This window comes from Dipodomys merriami, unplaced genomic scaffold (genome assembly GCF_024711535.1).
Source record: "Dipodomys merriami isolate MVZ:Mamm:240054 unplaced genomic scaffold, mDipMer1.0.p SCAF_21, whole genome shotgun sequence".
In the NCBI taxonomy this organism is placed as follows: domain Eukaryota; kingdom Metazoa; phylum Chordata; class Mammalia; order Rodentia; family Heteromyidae; genus Dipodomys; species Dipodomys merriami.
Window position 1 is genome coordinate 16,970,894 of NW_027203493.1, and position 17,558 is coordinate 16,988,451.

The 17,558-nt window shown below is 46.3% G+C and overlaps 1 protein-coding gene across 3 annotated transcripts in view; it reads right to left on the reverse strand.

The window, feature by feature from the left end:
• Window positions 1-1,447: 1,447 nt before the first annotated feature.
• The window catches only part of Nat10 (N-acetyltransferase 10), a 35,206-nt gene continuing 19,095 nt past the window's right edge, over window positions 1,448-17,558 (reverse strand). For all 3 annotated transcript variants that reach the window (XM_070032615.1, XM_070032616.1, XM_070032614.1), the window contains exons 12-29: window positions 16,019-16,155; window positions 13,596-13,720; window positions 12,754-12,904; window positions 12,076-12,172; window positions 11,142-11,258; window positions 10,291-10,392; window positions 10,125-10,199; window positions 9,519-9,635; window positions 8,546-8,679; window positions 8,364-8,412; window positions 7,181-7,289; window positions 6,951-7,061; window positions 6,024-6,196; window positions 5,472-5,591; window positions 5,067-5,165; window positions 4,617-4,690; window positions 4,105-4,188; window positions 1,448-2,238 (exon numbers count right to left, since the gene is read on the reverse strand). In XM_070032615.1, the coding sequence (XP_069888716.1) occupies window positions 2,124-2,238; window positions 4,105-4,188; window positions 4,617-4,690; window positions 5,067-5,165; window positions 5,472-5,591; window positions 6,024-6,196; window positions 6,951-7,061; window positions 7,181-7,289; window positions 8,364-8,412; window positions 8,546-8,679; window positions 9,519-9,635; window positions 10,125-10,199; window positions 10,291-10,392; window positions 11,142-11,258; window positions 12,076-12,172; window positions 12,754-12,904; window positions 13,596-13,720; window positions 16,019-16,155 (1,989 nt within the window). In that variant the 3' untranslated portion in view covers window positions 1,448-2,123. The remainder of the gene's footprint in view (window positions 2,239-4,104; window positions 4,189-4,616; window positions 4,691-5,066; window positions 5,166-5,471; window positions 5,592-6,023; window positions 6,197-6,950; window positions 7,062-7,180; window positions 7,290-8,363; window positions 8,413-8,545; window positions 8,680-9,518; window positions 9,636-10,124; window positions 10,200-10,290; window positions 10,393-11,141; window positions 11,259-12,075; window positions 12,173-12,753; window positions 12,905-13,595; window positions 13,721-16,018; window positions 16,156-17,558) is intronic.

The following is a 17,558-nucleotide window of genomic DNA, read 5'->3' on the forward strand; positions in this document are numbered from 1 at the left end:
GCACTGTTACTGTCACCCACAGGTGTACCTGAGCGCAGGCAGAGTGAAGTCACATGCTATAACAGAAAAGCCTGGGTGGCATGTAAAGAGTACTAATTTCTTACAGCTTTGGAGGTGGTAGGTCTAAAATGATGCAGGCCTTGCTGGTGGTGACTCTGCTAGTCTGGAGATCCCAAGGTTAACTGGCTTTTCTGGCAGAGCCACTCTCGAGAGAACTCCTTTATCCAGGAATAGATTAGCCCATCAATGGAGGAAGAGCCCTCCGGACCCTACCACCTCTTACAGGTCCAGTTCTCCATACCTAACAAAGGGGATTGACGTTTTCATTTGCACAGTGAAGGAAAACCTTCAACTTGAGCTCTGGTAGGGACAATCAACCACAGCAGTGCCACAGGGAAGGGGCACAAAATCCATGGAAAGTCAAAATCCAAGCACTTACAGGGAGACTGGACTCAGAGCCCCCTTACCTTAAATTCAGAGCAGAGCCACTGGACAAACCTCAGGGGTGAGGACACAACAAGGGTTCCTTCCCCAGCTGGAGGAGCATGTGCTTGGGAAACTTCTAGCAAAAAGCTGGGCGCTGGTGGCTCACGCCTGTAATCCTAGCTACTCAGGAGGCTGAGATCTGAGGATCGCGGTTCAAAGCCAACCCAGGCAGGAGAGACCGTGAGACTCCTATCTCCAATAAACCACCAGAAAACCGGAAGTGGCGCTGTAGCTCAAGTGGTAGAGCGCTCGCCTTTAGCTGAAGAGCTGAAGGACAGCGCCCAGGCCCAGAGTTCAAGCCCCACCACCGACCAAAAAAAGAAAGAAAGAAAGAAAGAAACTTCTAGCAAACTGGCCAGCTATGATCTCCTAAGATTTGAATTCTGCCTTTTGGCCACACTTGCCTAAGAATATGCTGAGAGCAGGCTCAGGACCCTACATGAGAAAATAGCCAAATATTTTCCCATTTCTCTTAAGCACTTTCCTGCAGACCCAATGGAGGGCCCGTGGCAGGAGGCAGCAGCTCCGGCAAAGGCCTCAACACTGGAGTCCTGATTGTCCTAGGGACAAGCACCGACCTGAGCTTCTCCAGCTGGGACGAGCGCCAGGAGTGGTGTGTGGTCCAGAAGCTTCCCTCTCCTCCAGTCTTTTTGCTAGACCTTAACCAGCCTAGTTTACATGCCCAGTACCAGGCATGTAGGTTAACTCACCACAGGACACCATCAGACAAAGCGAAATAGGTGTGAAGCTACCATATAATGCCCATCCCCAACAAAGGGGATGGCCCAAACAACCTGGCAGGAGCTGACTTCTAGCCACACCATGCCTCTCAAGATGCCCACGGCATCATTCAGATTCACCAGGCTTCCCATAGGCACAGAGTTGGGAAATGCTAGCCACATTACACCGTTTCTTTGTCAGACAAGATCCACAAGAAGAAAAAGGATAACCTCCACAGATGTGGATTTCATAAGCACTTCAGACAAATGATCTTTCTAGGATGTTATTTAAAATAGACTCTCTATCCCTCCCCATCCACTGAGAGGGCCTTTCCCAACATTTTCCCAAAAGGATGACAATAATAGGTCTTAGGGACTCAGATGCTGTACTCTAAAGGCCCAGGTTTTTCTTGGGGTGTTGAGGGCAGGAGTGTAACGAAAGACGCATTAGCAGACCCTGAGTCTAGCAGATACCAGGCCCTGCTGAGCCACTGGGTGCACAAGCTGCTCCAGGCCTCAGGGTGTTGAGTCCATGAAGAGACCCAGCAATCTATGGCAGCCTCTGAGCATCACCAGAAGGCTGCAGTTCAGGACCTGAGAAGGAACAAGAACCAGTGTGGCTTCTCCATGTGTGTGAATGAGGCTGAAAAGCTGACCTCAGGGGAAAAAAGGGCCCTGAAATGAGGGCTGGGAACATCTCCATGGCAGTGCAGAGCTGTGCCCAAGCATCAAGTTCTAAACAGACCTGCTGGGGAGGGCCTGCCTCTTCAGTCAGTGGACCCAAAGACAGACAGGTCTATGGGGAATCCCTAGCTGGTGTCAGTGTTCACTGGGACCCTTGTTGCTGTCACTCAAGTCAGAGGTACTTCAGGAGATGAGGTGTTTCCTCACAGCTTGGCCTGACACCCAGGTTTTGCACTATTTCTTCCATTTCAGCTTCACATCCATTTTGTTCTTTGTATCTCTGTTTCTCTTCAACTTCTTATGTTTGGGTTCATGTTTGGCTTCCAGCTTCCTTTTCTTTTCACTGGAGCTAAAACACAGACACACACACATACAAAAAAAAAAAAAAAGGAATGGAGAAAAAAAATGAAGCATACAGATCTGAAACACCTCTCAGGCTGCTCTGCTGGGTCTGCAAGAGTCCTGGCCTGAGTGATCTGAGAACACCTCATCAGGCCCGTTCCCTGCAAACATGCAATAGTGGCTGGCACCATGCCAGGCCCAGCTCCTGCTCTAGCAGAGCACTGAACATGTGGAGGAATTCATGAAACCCAGGCTCTCTTCAGTGCTGCACATTCCCCCCTCCTGAGACCTAGAAACATCTAAGCAACAAAAAAGGGGCTTCAATGGGGGTTTCCTCCACTACTCACTACCAGTTACCTGATAAATAGACATGGTACCCTAATGACCTCCCATGAACGTACTTCACCTAGACATGAGATGTCGAGAAAAGCCAGACATCCTTTCTGATGCACACTGCTATTTTATTTTTCTGAAATAAACACTGGAGGAATGCTGACTGCAACTGGCCAGTATGACTTGTGACAGGCTGGTGCAGAGACTGCTTGGCAAGCAGCCCCCTGCCTGGAAGGAACCCCAAGAGGAGTTCTCTCCATGGCACTGTGCCCTGGGAACAGGACTGCCTATAAAGAGTGAGCAGTTTGGCAGAAGCCACTATTGTATAAAATACTTCTCAAGGAAAAAAGAGAAGACTTAAGGAAGTCTTCAAAGAATATTTAATGACAGAGTATTAAGGCTCAATGGTAAAGGGTTTGCTGCTTGTCATGCACAAAGCTGGGGGTTTACTCCCCAGCAACACACAATAAAAAAACAAACAAACAAACAAAAGAACCAATCTCACACTGTTAATGTCAAACGAATAATTGTGTATGTGTGTATGCGTGCATGCCAGTTCCAGGACTTGAACTCAGGGACTTGTGTTCTCCCTTGGCTTTCTCAAGCACTATGTCAATTTAGACATGCCTCCAGTCGGCTTTTGCTAGTTAATTTGACTCTCACAGACTCAAACTGCCTGGGCTAGCCTTGAACCATGAGTAGTTAAGATTATAGGCATGAGCCACCAGTGCCAAACATTCCTAAACTTTCTGATTTTGATTCTTAGTTAGAAACTAGCAAGAGATATGACCCCATAAACATTCCTGAGTCTTTTTTTTTTTAATATAAAGACTCTAAGACCCCAATTCTTTTTTTTTTTTTTTGTCCAGTAGTGGGACCTGAACTCTGGGCCTGGGCGCTATCCCTCAGCTCTTCAGCTCAAGGCTAGCGCTCTACCACTTGAACCACAGCGCCACTTCCGGCTTTTTTCTTTTTGCTTATGTTGTGCTGAGGAATCGAACCCAGGGCCTCAGGCATGCAAGGCAAGCGCTCTACCACTAAGCCACCTTCCCAGCCCCTCTAAGACCCCAATTCTGAGAACTGTCTTAGAGGATAATGTGTCAGCTTTGCAGTAAGCACAAACACCAAGATGCAAGCTGTGTCCTTTACAGGCTGTACATCCTGTGAAGTCACTAAGCCCCTTTGAGCCTTGGTTTACTTCACACATACAAAGTTATACATACATGGCTGTTTCTGTAGTGTGGTGGTTATCATGTCCGCCTCACAGGGTTACATGTGGCACATATACATCTACACACACACACCGCCTGTTGTTGAGGCTGACACGGCTTCTTCATAGGCAATATGAGGCTGCTCCCTTGTTCCCAACAGGTGCAAGCCTGGCCTGTTGGTGATGCCAGCCTAGAGACAGCCGTCTTGTCTGTGGATGTGCTAGAAAGGTGGTCAGCCATGACCTTCTCTCAGGGCTTCCCACAGAAAGCTATGGAGAAGCCATAACCAGAGAGCTCATCAGATATGTTTCAAAACTCCAGGCTCTCACCTTTTCAGGCTGACAATGGAAGCATTCTGCCCAGCTTTGTTCAATACTTCATTCCACTCTTCATCATCCCCACGGATTATGTATCTATAAACAAAGGAAATGTGTCAAAATGTGCTCAAGAGGAGAGTAGAACACTTAAAAGGGCTCCCGAAGAAGGAGTTGAGCATTTTAGAATCCTTTCTCAAACAAATATACATACCAAAGCCAAATATAAAGAAGCAGCCAGTAAAAATGGATGCTCATCTACTTTAGCATCCCCTTCCATAAGGGACACCTAAGGCATGACACAGAACTGGAAGGATCTAGGGAATATCCTTGGAAGCCAAAGTGACAGAGGGGGGAAACCAAATGCTCTGCTATTTCATGAATTGTCAGTGAGGTTTTCAGCTGTGGGTGCCCTGATACAGTTTCCAGGGCACCTGGAAGGTGGGTTAGAAGGAACCCATAGTAACAGCCAGGGCTGCAGAGACAGGGGGCAGAGCCGCTGCGCCACGGAGCAAAGGCACTCTTACTGTGAGAGGTCCATGTTCTTCAGCTTCCCCACTTCCTTCTGGTGCTTCTCCTGGAATTCCTTTGCTGCTTCATCCTGTGGGTTAAACAGGTCAGAGTTCAGAAATAAGCAAAGCACAGGAGATAAAGGGAGAGAAGAAAATGCTAATGACAAGGAAACATTTCTTCTCTTAGCTTAGCCTCAAAATCATATCAGCAGCTCTCAGGATTTTAAAGTATGTCTGTATGTTAAATGTTTATTTGAAAGTACTTAAGAGGACAAACAACGTTTATAACAGTTGATGCTGTGTCCCTGCACTCACAGCAGGAGGCCCATCTCTAGGTCCTGTGCACTGACATACGCAGGATGAACATGACATTCTCTTGGCCCTAGCTTAGTGCAGAGGACTCTTCTAAAGAGGACGAAGACAGGCTGCATCCAAAGGCCAATGGCAACTGAGGGAAATACGTACCAAGTCATCACTCAGGGTCTTCATTGTGGGCTCCATGACAACGTCCTTCACTGCCACCATCTGCTTCTCAATGGCCTTTTCCTGTACATCAGTAAACAGCTACAAAACATAAAACAAAGAAGATGAAATGGCAGCAGGGGTTCCCCACTCATTCCCAAAGCACTTACTGTCCTAAAGGCGTGCCTCCAAGATACAAAGACATGCTGCCAAACTCAGGTGCCCAGATCCTTACACTAAGACCCCAGAACCAGAGCCCAGTATGTGTCAAACCCTCAACAGTGGACAGAGACTGCCAAGGCACCAAATTTGTGTGTGTGTGTGTAACCAGTCTAACTTAGGACAGGAATGGGTGTGTGGTATTATTAGAAAGAGAACAAAACCGTGCTCTCCGACAGAGGTAGTTACCTTGACAACTTTGCGGATTATCCGGTTGAAAAGCCCCATCAGCTGGCCCGAGGGCAGCTCAATCTCCTTTTCCAGCTGGTCCACAGACTTATGCTGCAGGCCGATCCCCAAGAGAAGAGCCTGAAGGAAGGCAAATCAGCTAGAGTGACAGGTTCCCTGAGTACCAGTCACCTTCTTTTGACTAGAGCTAACTGATAAAAAACAGACAGTGCTTCACCATCCTGTCATTCTAACCACCCCGACAAATGCCTGCTTCACAACTACACTTCAAGTCAGGGGTATCCTGAGCTTCCAGTAAGGTCGAGTTAAATCTCAAGACAATGTAGTAAAATGGAAAGAATACAGGCTCTAACTGTAGTTGCCCACTTATACAGTGTACAGTGGGATATAGCACTTGACCTCAGACCTACAGGAGACCACTGCCCACCTACCACAGATCTGCCAGGAACCAAAGGCACAAAATTATGTTGGAGCACTCAACCCAATGCCCAGCATACACAGAGGTCCACAGTCCTCCCTTCTCTTCCCTCCCCTTGGCACCGAGTGACCTACCGACTGGGCGGCAGACAGGGCCAGGTCCCCCAGCTGGTTCAGGAAATACAAGCGGGAGATGGCTGGGATCAGGTCCATGATGAGGTGATAGTCCACCATGTTCCGGGAATACATTTCTAGCCGCTTCAGGTCATAGGGAAGGAAGAGTTCCTCCAGGTGCTCCCGGCCTAGGGCTACACACATGACAGAAACCAGGTTAGATGAAGGGAGGATGTCGGACAGCCAGAAGCCATCTAGATGTGGCTGGCCAAAAATCCAAGTCCTGAGCCACCAGTGTAGACAGCGGGCATGTGACCAGAATTCCCAGGCCAGTACTTCAGTCCAGGCAAAGAATGTGACCAGAGTTCCCAGCCCAGTACTTCGGTCATGAGAAAGACTCACTGTGTCTAGGGTTAAAAGGACATGCCAATACTCTTCCCCACTTAGCTGCTGTCCCTCAGGATTCAGCTCCTTGGAAAATGCATGTTCTCCCCAGTGCAAGAAACACAGATATTCCATTAAAATGCAACTGGCGGGGAAAATACACATCCACATGTGTACATGTATACACAGAAATATATGTCTAGATATATGGAAAGACCAGCTGTTAATGATTCCTTTGGCATTTTTTAAATTCTTCAAATTTGAACTATTCAGGGCAGTGATTTATGTGCACAAAGCGTGTCTACATGTTGGCAACAGATGGCTGGCAACACATTCTTCCTACAATTTCACATGAGGAAACCAAGCCCCAAAGATGGGGAAGTTCCCCGAGTTAGCTTCGACAGCTAACTGCTTGTGAATTCCTCTGACATCCAGTCACACCCCCAGAGTCATAAAGTACAAGATGGCATGGATGACAGTAAGCCTGGGGCAAGCCTGGCAGTGCAGGGCCTGGGGAGGTGGCAGGTTTAGAACTAGGCCTCAGTTCCAAGGCAAGAAGCTCACCAGGCTGGGCTGGTTTCCCAGCACTTTTGTTCTGAATGATGTTCAGAGCCAGAGCAGGAGAGAAGGTGCTGAATTGGTAGGACAGCAAGGCCAGGAACCGCCTTCGGAAATCTACAAGGTACAACCAGTTAGCAGTCTGGAGGCACACATATAAACATCTACACATGCACACACACTCACATGCCCGTCACCTCCTGCCCTCTCCCCCTCATCACACCAGTAACATTCACCTTTCCAAAAGGCTGCGAGCCAAGCTCCCTGTTCCTGCTCCTGCTCCTGCTCCTGCTCCTCAGTCAGCACCTTGAGCATGATGCATGAGTGTTCTCCCGTCAGGTCATTCTAGGGAACACATATCCATACTTAGCACCAAAACCACTTTTCTGAACAGCCGATCAGTGGCAAAGGGCAGGAATGCAGAGAAAGGCTTAATGCACCCCAGGCTCTTCTTCCTTCCTCACAAGAGAGGGTTCTACAGCAGGACTCTCACCTTACATTCCTTATCACCCAAGTTCATACACCTGGGCTTCCAAAACTTACTCCATAAGACAATTTCCTACAAGTTGCCATGGAAATGGAGAAGGCAAGACAGAATCTATTTCTAACTTTCACTCTGGACCTATAGAAAGCAGTCATGTGTTCCTTTTAGGTAGATTCTGAACTCAGGATCATGAATGCTTAAACTCCATACAGTATCTTACAGTAAAAAAAAAACAACAACAACAACAACAACAAAAAACTCCACAGATACACCCAGAGTTTGAGGCTGACAGCTAGCATAGACTTTTTCAGGGGCTAACATAGCAACTATGACAACAGGTTTCTGTTGAACAACCAGCCCCTCAGTTTAATAATGGTTTTCCACTGTAGAGCATTCATGAAACATAATGCCAGCAACAAGTCACAATGAACACCACTCAGCCAGAGTCCACAGGACAGAGCAATCTACATCAAGGATCACCAGTCTGCATCCTCCTCACATTCAATAGCTAAATTTATCTCTTGACCTCAACCACACACACTAACAAATACCAGCCCATCTCTACTGTTCCATGCTAGCACACAAGCAGCTTAAATCTTTGCCAGTTATCCTTTCATTGGAATTCAAACCTACCAACTAAGGGAGCCCCCAACCTACAGGAGCCTACAACCTGAAAAGCAAGTCCACCTGTACCTCTGCCACTAGGTAACAAAGCACAAACACAAGGAAGCACCAAGCCCACCAGGTGAGTGGGGTTGTCACAGCAGGGTTACCACCAAAGGATGGCTCTCCCATGTCTGCCACAGTAATCTGCTGCAGAAGCACAGGACACCTCTAGACATAGCCGCAGGAGGTACCAGGGTCCTACACAAGCACAGACCTGGGCCAACTGCAGCCCCAATCCTAACTCTACCTCTCCCCAAAGTCTTACTCACCGGGGTCTGCCTCAAATAGACAGGAACAAATCCAGCGCGTTTCCAAAATCTGAAAAGACAAGGATATGTAACCATGATATACCCTGAGGAGCAGCTGAGAGATTAAAGAGGGGACAATGAGGAGAAAGAGCCGGGAGTCAGAGGTGGCTAGACAGCCAACACAACTTCTGGGAGTCACTTACTTGAGGAGCCTGGGGGTCAAACCATAGGAAACACCCAGGTAATCTAGGCGCTCTGCAGGCCTCTCATTCAGTTTGAGTAGTAGGGGAGGCAGGTTCTTCCGGGGAGTGATGACCTCTTCCAACAAGCTGACAGCCTTGGGAGAGGCAGACATACCACCCACTCAGCAGAGAGAGTGCCGTGTGACATTCTCCTATCCCCTGCCACATCACACAACAAAATCCAATGGTAGGGGCTTCGATGTAGTACAGTGGCAAAATGATTGTCTAGCAAGTATAACATCCTAAGTTTGATCCTCAATACCAAAAAATAAATGAATAAAAATTTAAACTAACAGTTGGTTTAATAAAACAAACAACTAAAAAAAATAAGAGGTTTCATGGTCTGTTCCTGTGTTTTCTAACAGAACCACAGTGGGTCAAGTAATCATCCCAATAGCTAGCCATCTACAGAATTATACTGCTCTGAACCTAGAATGCAGGAGAGGACAGAGAGTAATAAATTCACAAAGGGACAGAAGTAGGGTTCTGAAGATCTAGCATGAAGTCCAGGTTCTGTCAACTATGATCTTGAGGCTTCCCCCGCCCCAGCTGCTACACAGACACAGTGTGGAGATCAGCCAGTGAGTATGAAAAGCCTTCAGACACTGCTCATCCTTACCAAGGGAAAGCAGAGCTTCCTCAAGCTTCCTTTTGTGCTAATGAGGACACTACAGAGCAGTCACCTCAGGAACATGGGATGAACCACACACTGTAGGACCTGCCCCATTTCCAATTCAGCAGGTATGGATAGGGTTCACAAATGCTCATTCTTAACAGGTTTCTGGAGGATGCTGATGATCTCACCTCAAGTGTTAAGCTGGAAAAAGCAGCCACTTTCCCCAAGTGCATAGACTCTAGATCATACATACTGAAACCCCCCAAGATCAATCCTCCCCAGGGGCCCTAGATAGACATTTTGCCAAAGCATGCTCACCTCGCTGCTCACGGTGTGGATTTCTCGTGATGTCTCAAGGACTTTGTCCTCCAAACAAGGAAACCTGCCTTCATAGTACATCTGCAACAACTTCAGAGCTCGACTGCCATAGCCCATCTTGGAGCAAACAGAAAAAGAGGCAGAGGGAAGAAAAGCATTCTTAGTCTAACATAGCTTCTAGAGCATTCACTCCTAGCCACACTGCGCTTGGCAAAGAACATCAATGAAACCCCTCAGTGCTGTCAAGGATGAGCTTCAAACACAGTATGACCCTAATATTATACTGGTCTAACCCACCAAGAAAAGTCCCTTGCAGCCTAAGGCTAAAGATGGCTGGCTGTGCTTTACGGTTCCCAGATCACCAAGTCCAAAGGAAAATCTGTGCCACTGCCAGAAAGGCAAGTGTCTACAGCTGGGGCTTTCCAAGTGACAGAAGGTAATTACAGAAAGCCAATCTGTTCAACAAGTCCTTTGTTCTCACAAAGGAAAGCGAGTAAATCATCATCCTGCCCACCCCAAGCCTTGGATAAATTCTCCAGAGCAGAGAAGGGTCTAGAACTTTATTTTGTATCCACCTTCTTATTATGCCTGTCATAGACATGTTACCCCTTGATAATCCGGGTGAACAGCAATGCGAACAACTCTGCCACCAGAAAGGCCACCAAAGTCTGGATCTTGGAACTGTATGGGAAACACAAACCAGTAACTTAGTAACACATCCTCCAACACCACCATCTTTCTCACTCAGATGTGATAATCAGGTCATCTTCACCTGTTCTGACACCGTCCATGGAATCAGGTCTCCTGAAGCCTTCTTGCCTCGAGAGAGGCTATTCAGGATGGACTGGTGTGAAATCTCCCCTTCAAGGCATACCTGAGGGGAACCAGGACACAGGGGAAGACACAGCCTAGCTCTGGATTCCTAGTATCAATGTCCTGTTGCTTCTCTGACAAAGCTGGCTGATTCTACTCAAGCTCAACCCTGACACTCACTAACCCATTTTTAACAGAAGCTTCTTTTGTCACACCCCTGTTACCGACAAGGCAAAAACTGGTATCTACCTAGCCTCAAGAACAAAAACCATATTTAAAGAGGGTATCATATTTGTTATGCATCTACCGTGTGTGCATCAATTAAAAACAGAAGATGCTCTTGCAGCTCTGTGCAAATCAGAATAGCTCCAGTCTAACAGGAGAGGGAGATGACAAAATATGGGATAATATATAATCAAATACATTGCAATTTTTAAAAATTTACATAGATTTAGGAAAAAGATACATACTACTTAAGAGAAAAGCAGATTAGTAATTTTGTGAAAAATGAGGTAAGTGATACATATAAACATGCCAGCTGTTAAACTCTTCTCCAATCTGCAGCCTTTAACTTCATAAGTATAGGTCACTGCTTTTTATAATGAAGAGAAAATAGAGTTCTGAATTTACCTACCCATCAACAGTGCTGCTCTGAGTTTCAAAGTGTAATGGTTTCTTCTAGTGCACCCTAATAACCCACCTTGACAGACCCAGATACATGGCCCTTGGCCAGGACTCAACAGCTTCTCCAGCTGCACAGATGCCCAAGAGTTCCCCCAATCAATGTCACAAGGATAGCATAATCTGTACCTGGACAACTGCAAGCACTTCGGGCAGGGCATTCTGGGTAGGGGGCACAGGAGGCAGAAGGCAGAAGAGATGGTGAGCAGGTGCATCTGAAAGCATCTGGAGATCATTGGGCGAGTTCTGCAGGGCATAAACATGGGTCAGCAGAAGCATGCCAGCTCTTGTCCTTTACTTAAGAGGCCTGACAGACTCACTGGGTGATTATAGTACTGCCTTCCCACAAAGCCAAATAAGGTGCTCGAACTCCTTGCAAAGCACACCTTACCAACACGATGTGGAGCCTGAGACACCACGGCAGCCCCAGTAGAACTGAGCCTTTAATACCTACTGGCCTCTTAGGCCAGAAGAAGTTATTTAGCACTACTCAGTTCACAGCAAGAAAGTGAACTTTCTCCAGATAAAAGGCTGCTATTTCAGGAAAAGCTGCCACCAGGTTCCAAACCAACTCTTCAGTCTTACATTAAAGGCCGTTTGTGAAAATGAAACATAGAAACTCAGAAAATATTCTTTCTGCTTGCCTTTAGTACTTAGGAGCTTCAAATACTACTAAGTGCTCAGATTCATACTTCCCAAAGATAGGTCAATAGAACAAAGCTGGTCTCAGGACAAACAGCTCCCTGGATTACAAATGCAAAGGCACTCAGTCTATCAGTTTAGGAGGCTCTGAAATGGGCAAAGTTTTCCACCCTCTCCAGCTCCCACTCGTGGAACTGCACACAGGAATTCTGTAAGGAAGCTATAGTAACCACAAGGGTAAATCAGTCCCCCTCCTTTCCCAGCAAGATTGCTGGACCTCGCCAGCACCAGGACATTTAAGTCCCAATGGAAAGGTCACTTGAGCTATGGAGTAAAAGGTATGGACAGACACATAAGAGAACCACCCACAAAGCTTCAGCCACAACCTGCTCAAGATCAGCAGAAGGCTAGCTGTAGTTACCTTGTAGTGAGAAGCCACGTAGAGGGCCATAAGCCGCTGCAGGAAAACTTCAGAGGCTTTGTGGTAGCAAAAGAGTGTATCTCTATTTACATAGTAGCTGGTCTAGAGTTAAGCAACCAAACAAACCAAAGAGAATGCCACAGGACATAGAGGAAAAAGTATGGATTGGATCCCCTCAGGCTGGGGAGATAAGCCTAGCAGCCCCAGCAAAATGTAAGACTAGAGAGGGAAAATGACAAATAAAATGTGTTCAAACTATTTCTTATTTTCAGAGAGGATCATATTATGTTGCCTGGGCTGGCCCTGAACTCCTAGGCTCAAAACTATTTTCTTTTTTTTTTTTTTTGGGTCCGGTCGTGGGGCCTGAACTCTGGGCCTGGGTGCTGTCCCTCAGCTCTTCAGCTCAAGGCTAGCGCTCTACCACTTGAGCCACAGCGCCACTTTCCGGCTTTTTTCTTTTTTGCTTATGTGGTGCTGAAGAATCAAACCCAGGGCCTCAGGCATGCAAGGCAAGCGCTTCTACCACTGAGCCAACTTCCCAGGCCCTCAAAAATATTTTCTTGCCTTAGCCTCCACAGTCAGGATTAAGACTAAAGGCATGTAACATAACGCTGGCCCAAACCTTTAGTTCTTGCACTCCCCCTCCCTTTCACAAGGCCAACGAGACCCAGAGGATACAGCTCACAGGCTTCAGGCAAGGGGCAGCCTGAGATGATCCGAGTAATGTTGAGGCAATCCAGGCACAACAGGTCATTCAGCCACTTCTCCACTGCATCACCAGGGGCATATCGGATTGACTCCTGGAGGGACACCTCATGCAATGTGCGTGCTGTTCCAAAGTCACACATGCAATTAGAAACAATAATTGAGCCAGGTACCAGTGGCTCACACCTGTAATCCTAGCTACTTACTCAGGAGGCTGAGATCTGAGGATCACAGTTTGAAGCCAGCCAGGGCAAGAAAGTCCATGAGACTCTTATCTTTGGTGGTTAAATAACTACCAGAAGGCTGGAAGTGAAGCTGTGGCTCACATGGTAGAGCGCTAGCTTTGAGAAAAAAAAAATCCCAGGGACAGTCAGTCCCCAGGCCCTGAGTTCAAGCCCCAGGACTGGCACAAAAAACAAAAAAAAAAAAACAAAATAAAATCAAACAATTACTGAGCAAGGAAGAATGATTTCACATCATCTTTGGCACACAGGGTCTAAATAAAACAGCTCATGAATTTAATCTGGGTGGTTTTAAATTGTTTTGGTGGACAATCAAATTGCCTGTTACTAACCTCACAAGGATCTCACTAAGATAGTACAACCCACGCCCTGGGCCAGCCACCCAGAGACCCAAGTCAAGCTCCCATCTATTCCTCAGAGAAAAGTTCCTTTGCCTCCAGGGATCCAATCTTTCTGTTGGATAAAGGCTTAGTGCTGCCCATCAGGTCCCTGGGGGAAGCAAGGGTCCATCCAGAATGCAAGTCTCAGGACACTTGTTGTGAACTCTAAGCCTGGCCAGGGTCCCAAGGGTACCTGAAGCCAATCTGGCTGTGGTTGTGGTCTTGTTCTCTGCAGTGGTGCTGACTTGGCTCTGGGCACTCTGCTGACGGAGCTGCTGAATTAGCTTGAGGGACAGTGACCGGCCAGTGCCCTCATAGCTAGGAGAAAGACAAAAACTGTCAGGAATAAAGTTCTCAATCTATTTTCTAGGAGGGGACAGCCAACTGCTACTTCCAGCTTCTAGCTCAGAGCTATCAGGCTTGGTACCCAAGCCTGACTACCCAGTGTAGTCTTGGTACCTTTGGGTAAGGAATTCAATCATTTTTAGCCTAATTCTCCAAAGGGGATTACTCCACATGCCTCACCTCTGAGGTGAGCTAAAAGAGAAGGCTGACAAAAATGATGAAAGGAAAGCCTTTAGTACAGTGAAATTCAAGCAAAGGTTAATGGCCAACTGCGGGAGCTATGAGAAGAAATATGTCAGAAATATGAACCAAAGTTAATTCTTTTCATAGCCACTGTGATATAAACTAAGTGTGATAACACAGGCCAACCACAAAAGACTATATACTTTATAATTCTATTCGTATGACTGTCCTGAAGTCTACAAGAACAAGAAGTATCTTAGTGGCTTCCCAGATCTGGGAAGTATGGAGGGGACTGGAGGATGTAATTTCTTTGCATGGAGATAAACATGTTCTGGAATTGACTGTAGTATGCAGGTTGCACAATTCTGATTGTAAAAACCATTGAACTATAAACCTTAAATGGATAAAAAGCATGGCATGTAAATTATATACCACAACAAGGCTCTTTTTAAAAAGACATATTTATATATTTTCAATACAGAGTCATAATAAATTTACAATACAGAATCATGGTATTTACACAGATCTTTCCAATATTGAAGATATATATTGGTGATCCTAAAAAGATTTCACAATATACTGTTATGTAAAAAAGCAAATTCAGAGACAGGTTTCGTAGTATAGGCCTATAATACCAGCTACTCAGACAGAGGCAGAAGGTAAGATGAAAGTCAGCCTGGGCAAAATTATGCAGATCTTACCTCAAAAACAAAACATAACTAAGTGCCAATGGCTCATGCTAAGTGTCAATGCCTCACACGTGTAACCCTAGTTACTCAGAAGGCTAAGATCTGAGGATCAAGGTTTGAAGCCAGTCTGGGTAGGAAAGTCCCTCTGACTCTTATCTCTAATTAACCACCAAAAAGCTGGCAGTGAAATTGTGTCTCAAATGGTAAAACACTATCCTTGAGCAAAAATAAGTTGTAAAAAAGCTCAGGGACAGTGTTCAGGCCCTGAGTTCAAGCCTCAGGACCAACATGCCCATGCACACACACACATGCACACAAACATGCACAAAGACGATTCAAGTAGTAGATGTCTGCTTAGCAAGCATACAATCCTTAGAGTTCAATTCTTAGTACCACTAAAAAAATTTTAGGCCAGGTGCCAGTAATCCTAGCTATTCAGGAGGCTGAGATCTGAGGATCATGGTTCAAAGCCAGCCCAGGTAGGAAAGTCCATGAAACTCTTACCTCCAATAAACCACTCAGAAAACCAGAAGCGGCACTGTGGCTCAAGTGGTAGAGCACTAGGCTTGAGCTGAAGAGTAGAGGGACAGTGCCCAGGCCCAGAGTTCAAGCACCATGACAAAAAAAAAAAAAAAAAAAAAAAAAAAAATTTAAGTGACTTTTCTTTATTGGGGGGTATGGAGGGCAGCAGTGGTAGTTTGAGATAGGGTCTTGCTATGTAGCCCAGGCTGGCCTTGAACTCAAGATCTTCCTGCCTCATCCTCCTGTGTGACTGGATGGTCATGTACCACTATACCTGATTGGGGGTGTAGGCATTTTATGTGTGCATGTTATGGACTTCTGCACCCAAGGCCATGGGTAAATGTAATGCCATATATGCAAATAATTGCAATGTCTTAATACGAGTTATTGGAAATGCCATCCATTTTCTCTTTCAAAATCTAACCACACCTAGAAAGAGACAGGTATTAGATGGGTTCCAAAATTCTTCAATCTTATGCTGCTCACCAGGAGAGGCCAGCTCCTAGGAGTATGAGAAGTTCCAGGAAAGAATGAAGCCAACCTAAAGACTCAGAGTGGGACTCAAGTCTAAGCCACAATCACATGCTCCCTCTTCTGAAGAACGAATCAAGAGTAATGACTTCAAGCTGGACATCAATGGCTCACGCGCGTAATCCTAAATACCCAGGAGATTGAGATCTGAGGATCACTATTCAGCCACTAATTAGCCACCAAAAAGCCAGAAATGGAGCTGTGGCTCAAATGGTAGGTAGAACACTAGTCCTGAGCACAAAAGTTCAGGGATAGCATCCAGGCCCTAAGTTCAAGCTCCAGGACTGGCATCAAAAAAAAAAAAAAAAAAAAAAAAAGAGTAATGAATCCACACAAGGTACCTTACCCATTAATGGTGGATGCCATGAAGACAAGGTAGGGCCCAAGCAGACTCTTCACCAGGGGGAGCGGGATGGCAGCAGCTTCATCAATCACAAGAAGCTCAGCCTGGCCCAGTTTCACCGCATCTGCAGGATGTATATACTGTGGAGGAGTATTTAGATTGTGAGCAGGGCCGCCTACAGGCACATCAAAGTCCACCCTCTGTCCTCTCCCTTCCCTTTCATCCTTTCTACATTTTCTGTGCAGGTCAAGAATGGAATGGGAGCCGGGCGCTGGTGGCTCACGCCTGTAATCCTAGCTACTCAGGAGGCTGAGATCTGAGGATCGCGGTTCAAAGCCAGCCCGGGCAGGAGAGACCGTGAGACTCCTATCTCCAATAAACCACCAGAAAACCGGAAGTGGCGCTGTAGCTCAAGTGGTAGAGCGCTCGCCTTGAGCTGAAGAGCTGAGGGACAGCGCCCAGGCCCGGAGTTCAAGCCCCATGACCGACAAAAAAAAAAAAATGGAATGGGAGTCATACACATGGGACCAAGTAGTTCAATTACTTTGTGATCTTGGACTAGTCACTGAACCACCCTGAGTCTCTAATTCTTCTCTAAGACCGAGGAAATACCTGCCTTGTGTTGGCGTAAAGAGAACAATCATAAAACATTATGCACAAACATCTTGCATGCTGACAACACGGAGGTGCTTTTGCTTTTCCTCCTGGCCTCAGGTTAGGGAGGTCAGTGCACAGCTGCAACCGGGGGTGGGGTGGACACCAATTTTCTCCTGCTGGGTGCTGTGCTCCCTGCCCTGATAGGACAAACCTCCTGCACTGGTAAGGAATACCCAGACTCTTCATGCTTACACAGCCCCACCGCCCCCTCAGTTTCACAAAGGCCTTTTTAAAAGTCCACAAAGAGGTATTTTACAGGACTGGAATCTTGAATAGCCAATTAACACAGCAAAGATAATTCAGCTGTGCGAGTAATAAAACACTAAATACAAGGAGATACCATTCAACATGACAGACAAAAACAAGTTCTCATGAATTTAAACAGCTCTGGGGGTGGTTGAACTCAGGGTTTCCAGCCTCCCTAGCAGGCACTCTACCACTTGAATCATACATCCAGTTCTTTTTTTGCTATAGTTATAGCTTACACAGTATCTTGAGCTTCCTGTCAAAAGCCAGCCTTGGACTTTGATCCTCCTACCTACACCTCCCTCATAGCTGGGATTATAGGCATGAACTACCATACTCTGCTGCCTATGGCTTGCTTTTTTGTTGGGGAGGAGGGTGGTAATTGAGGAGGAATACTAGAGAATCCTCAAGATCCTAACATTTGATTCTTAAAGAAACTAAATAAGCACCTCATAAAAGCACAGAAAGCAGCCCCCAGGGACGGTGCAGCCAACTTTCATCTAATCATTTTCTCAATCTCCAGCCAAAAGAAAGAGGTCTTAGAGGATCATAAATGGAGTCTTGTAAAACCAAATCACCAACTATGCTTTTATCTATCCTGGAAACAAAAATGACTCTAGTAACACAAGAGGGCATCTGA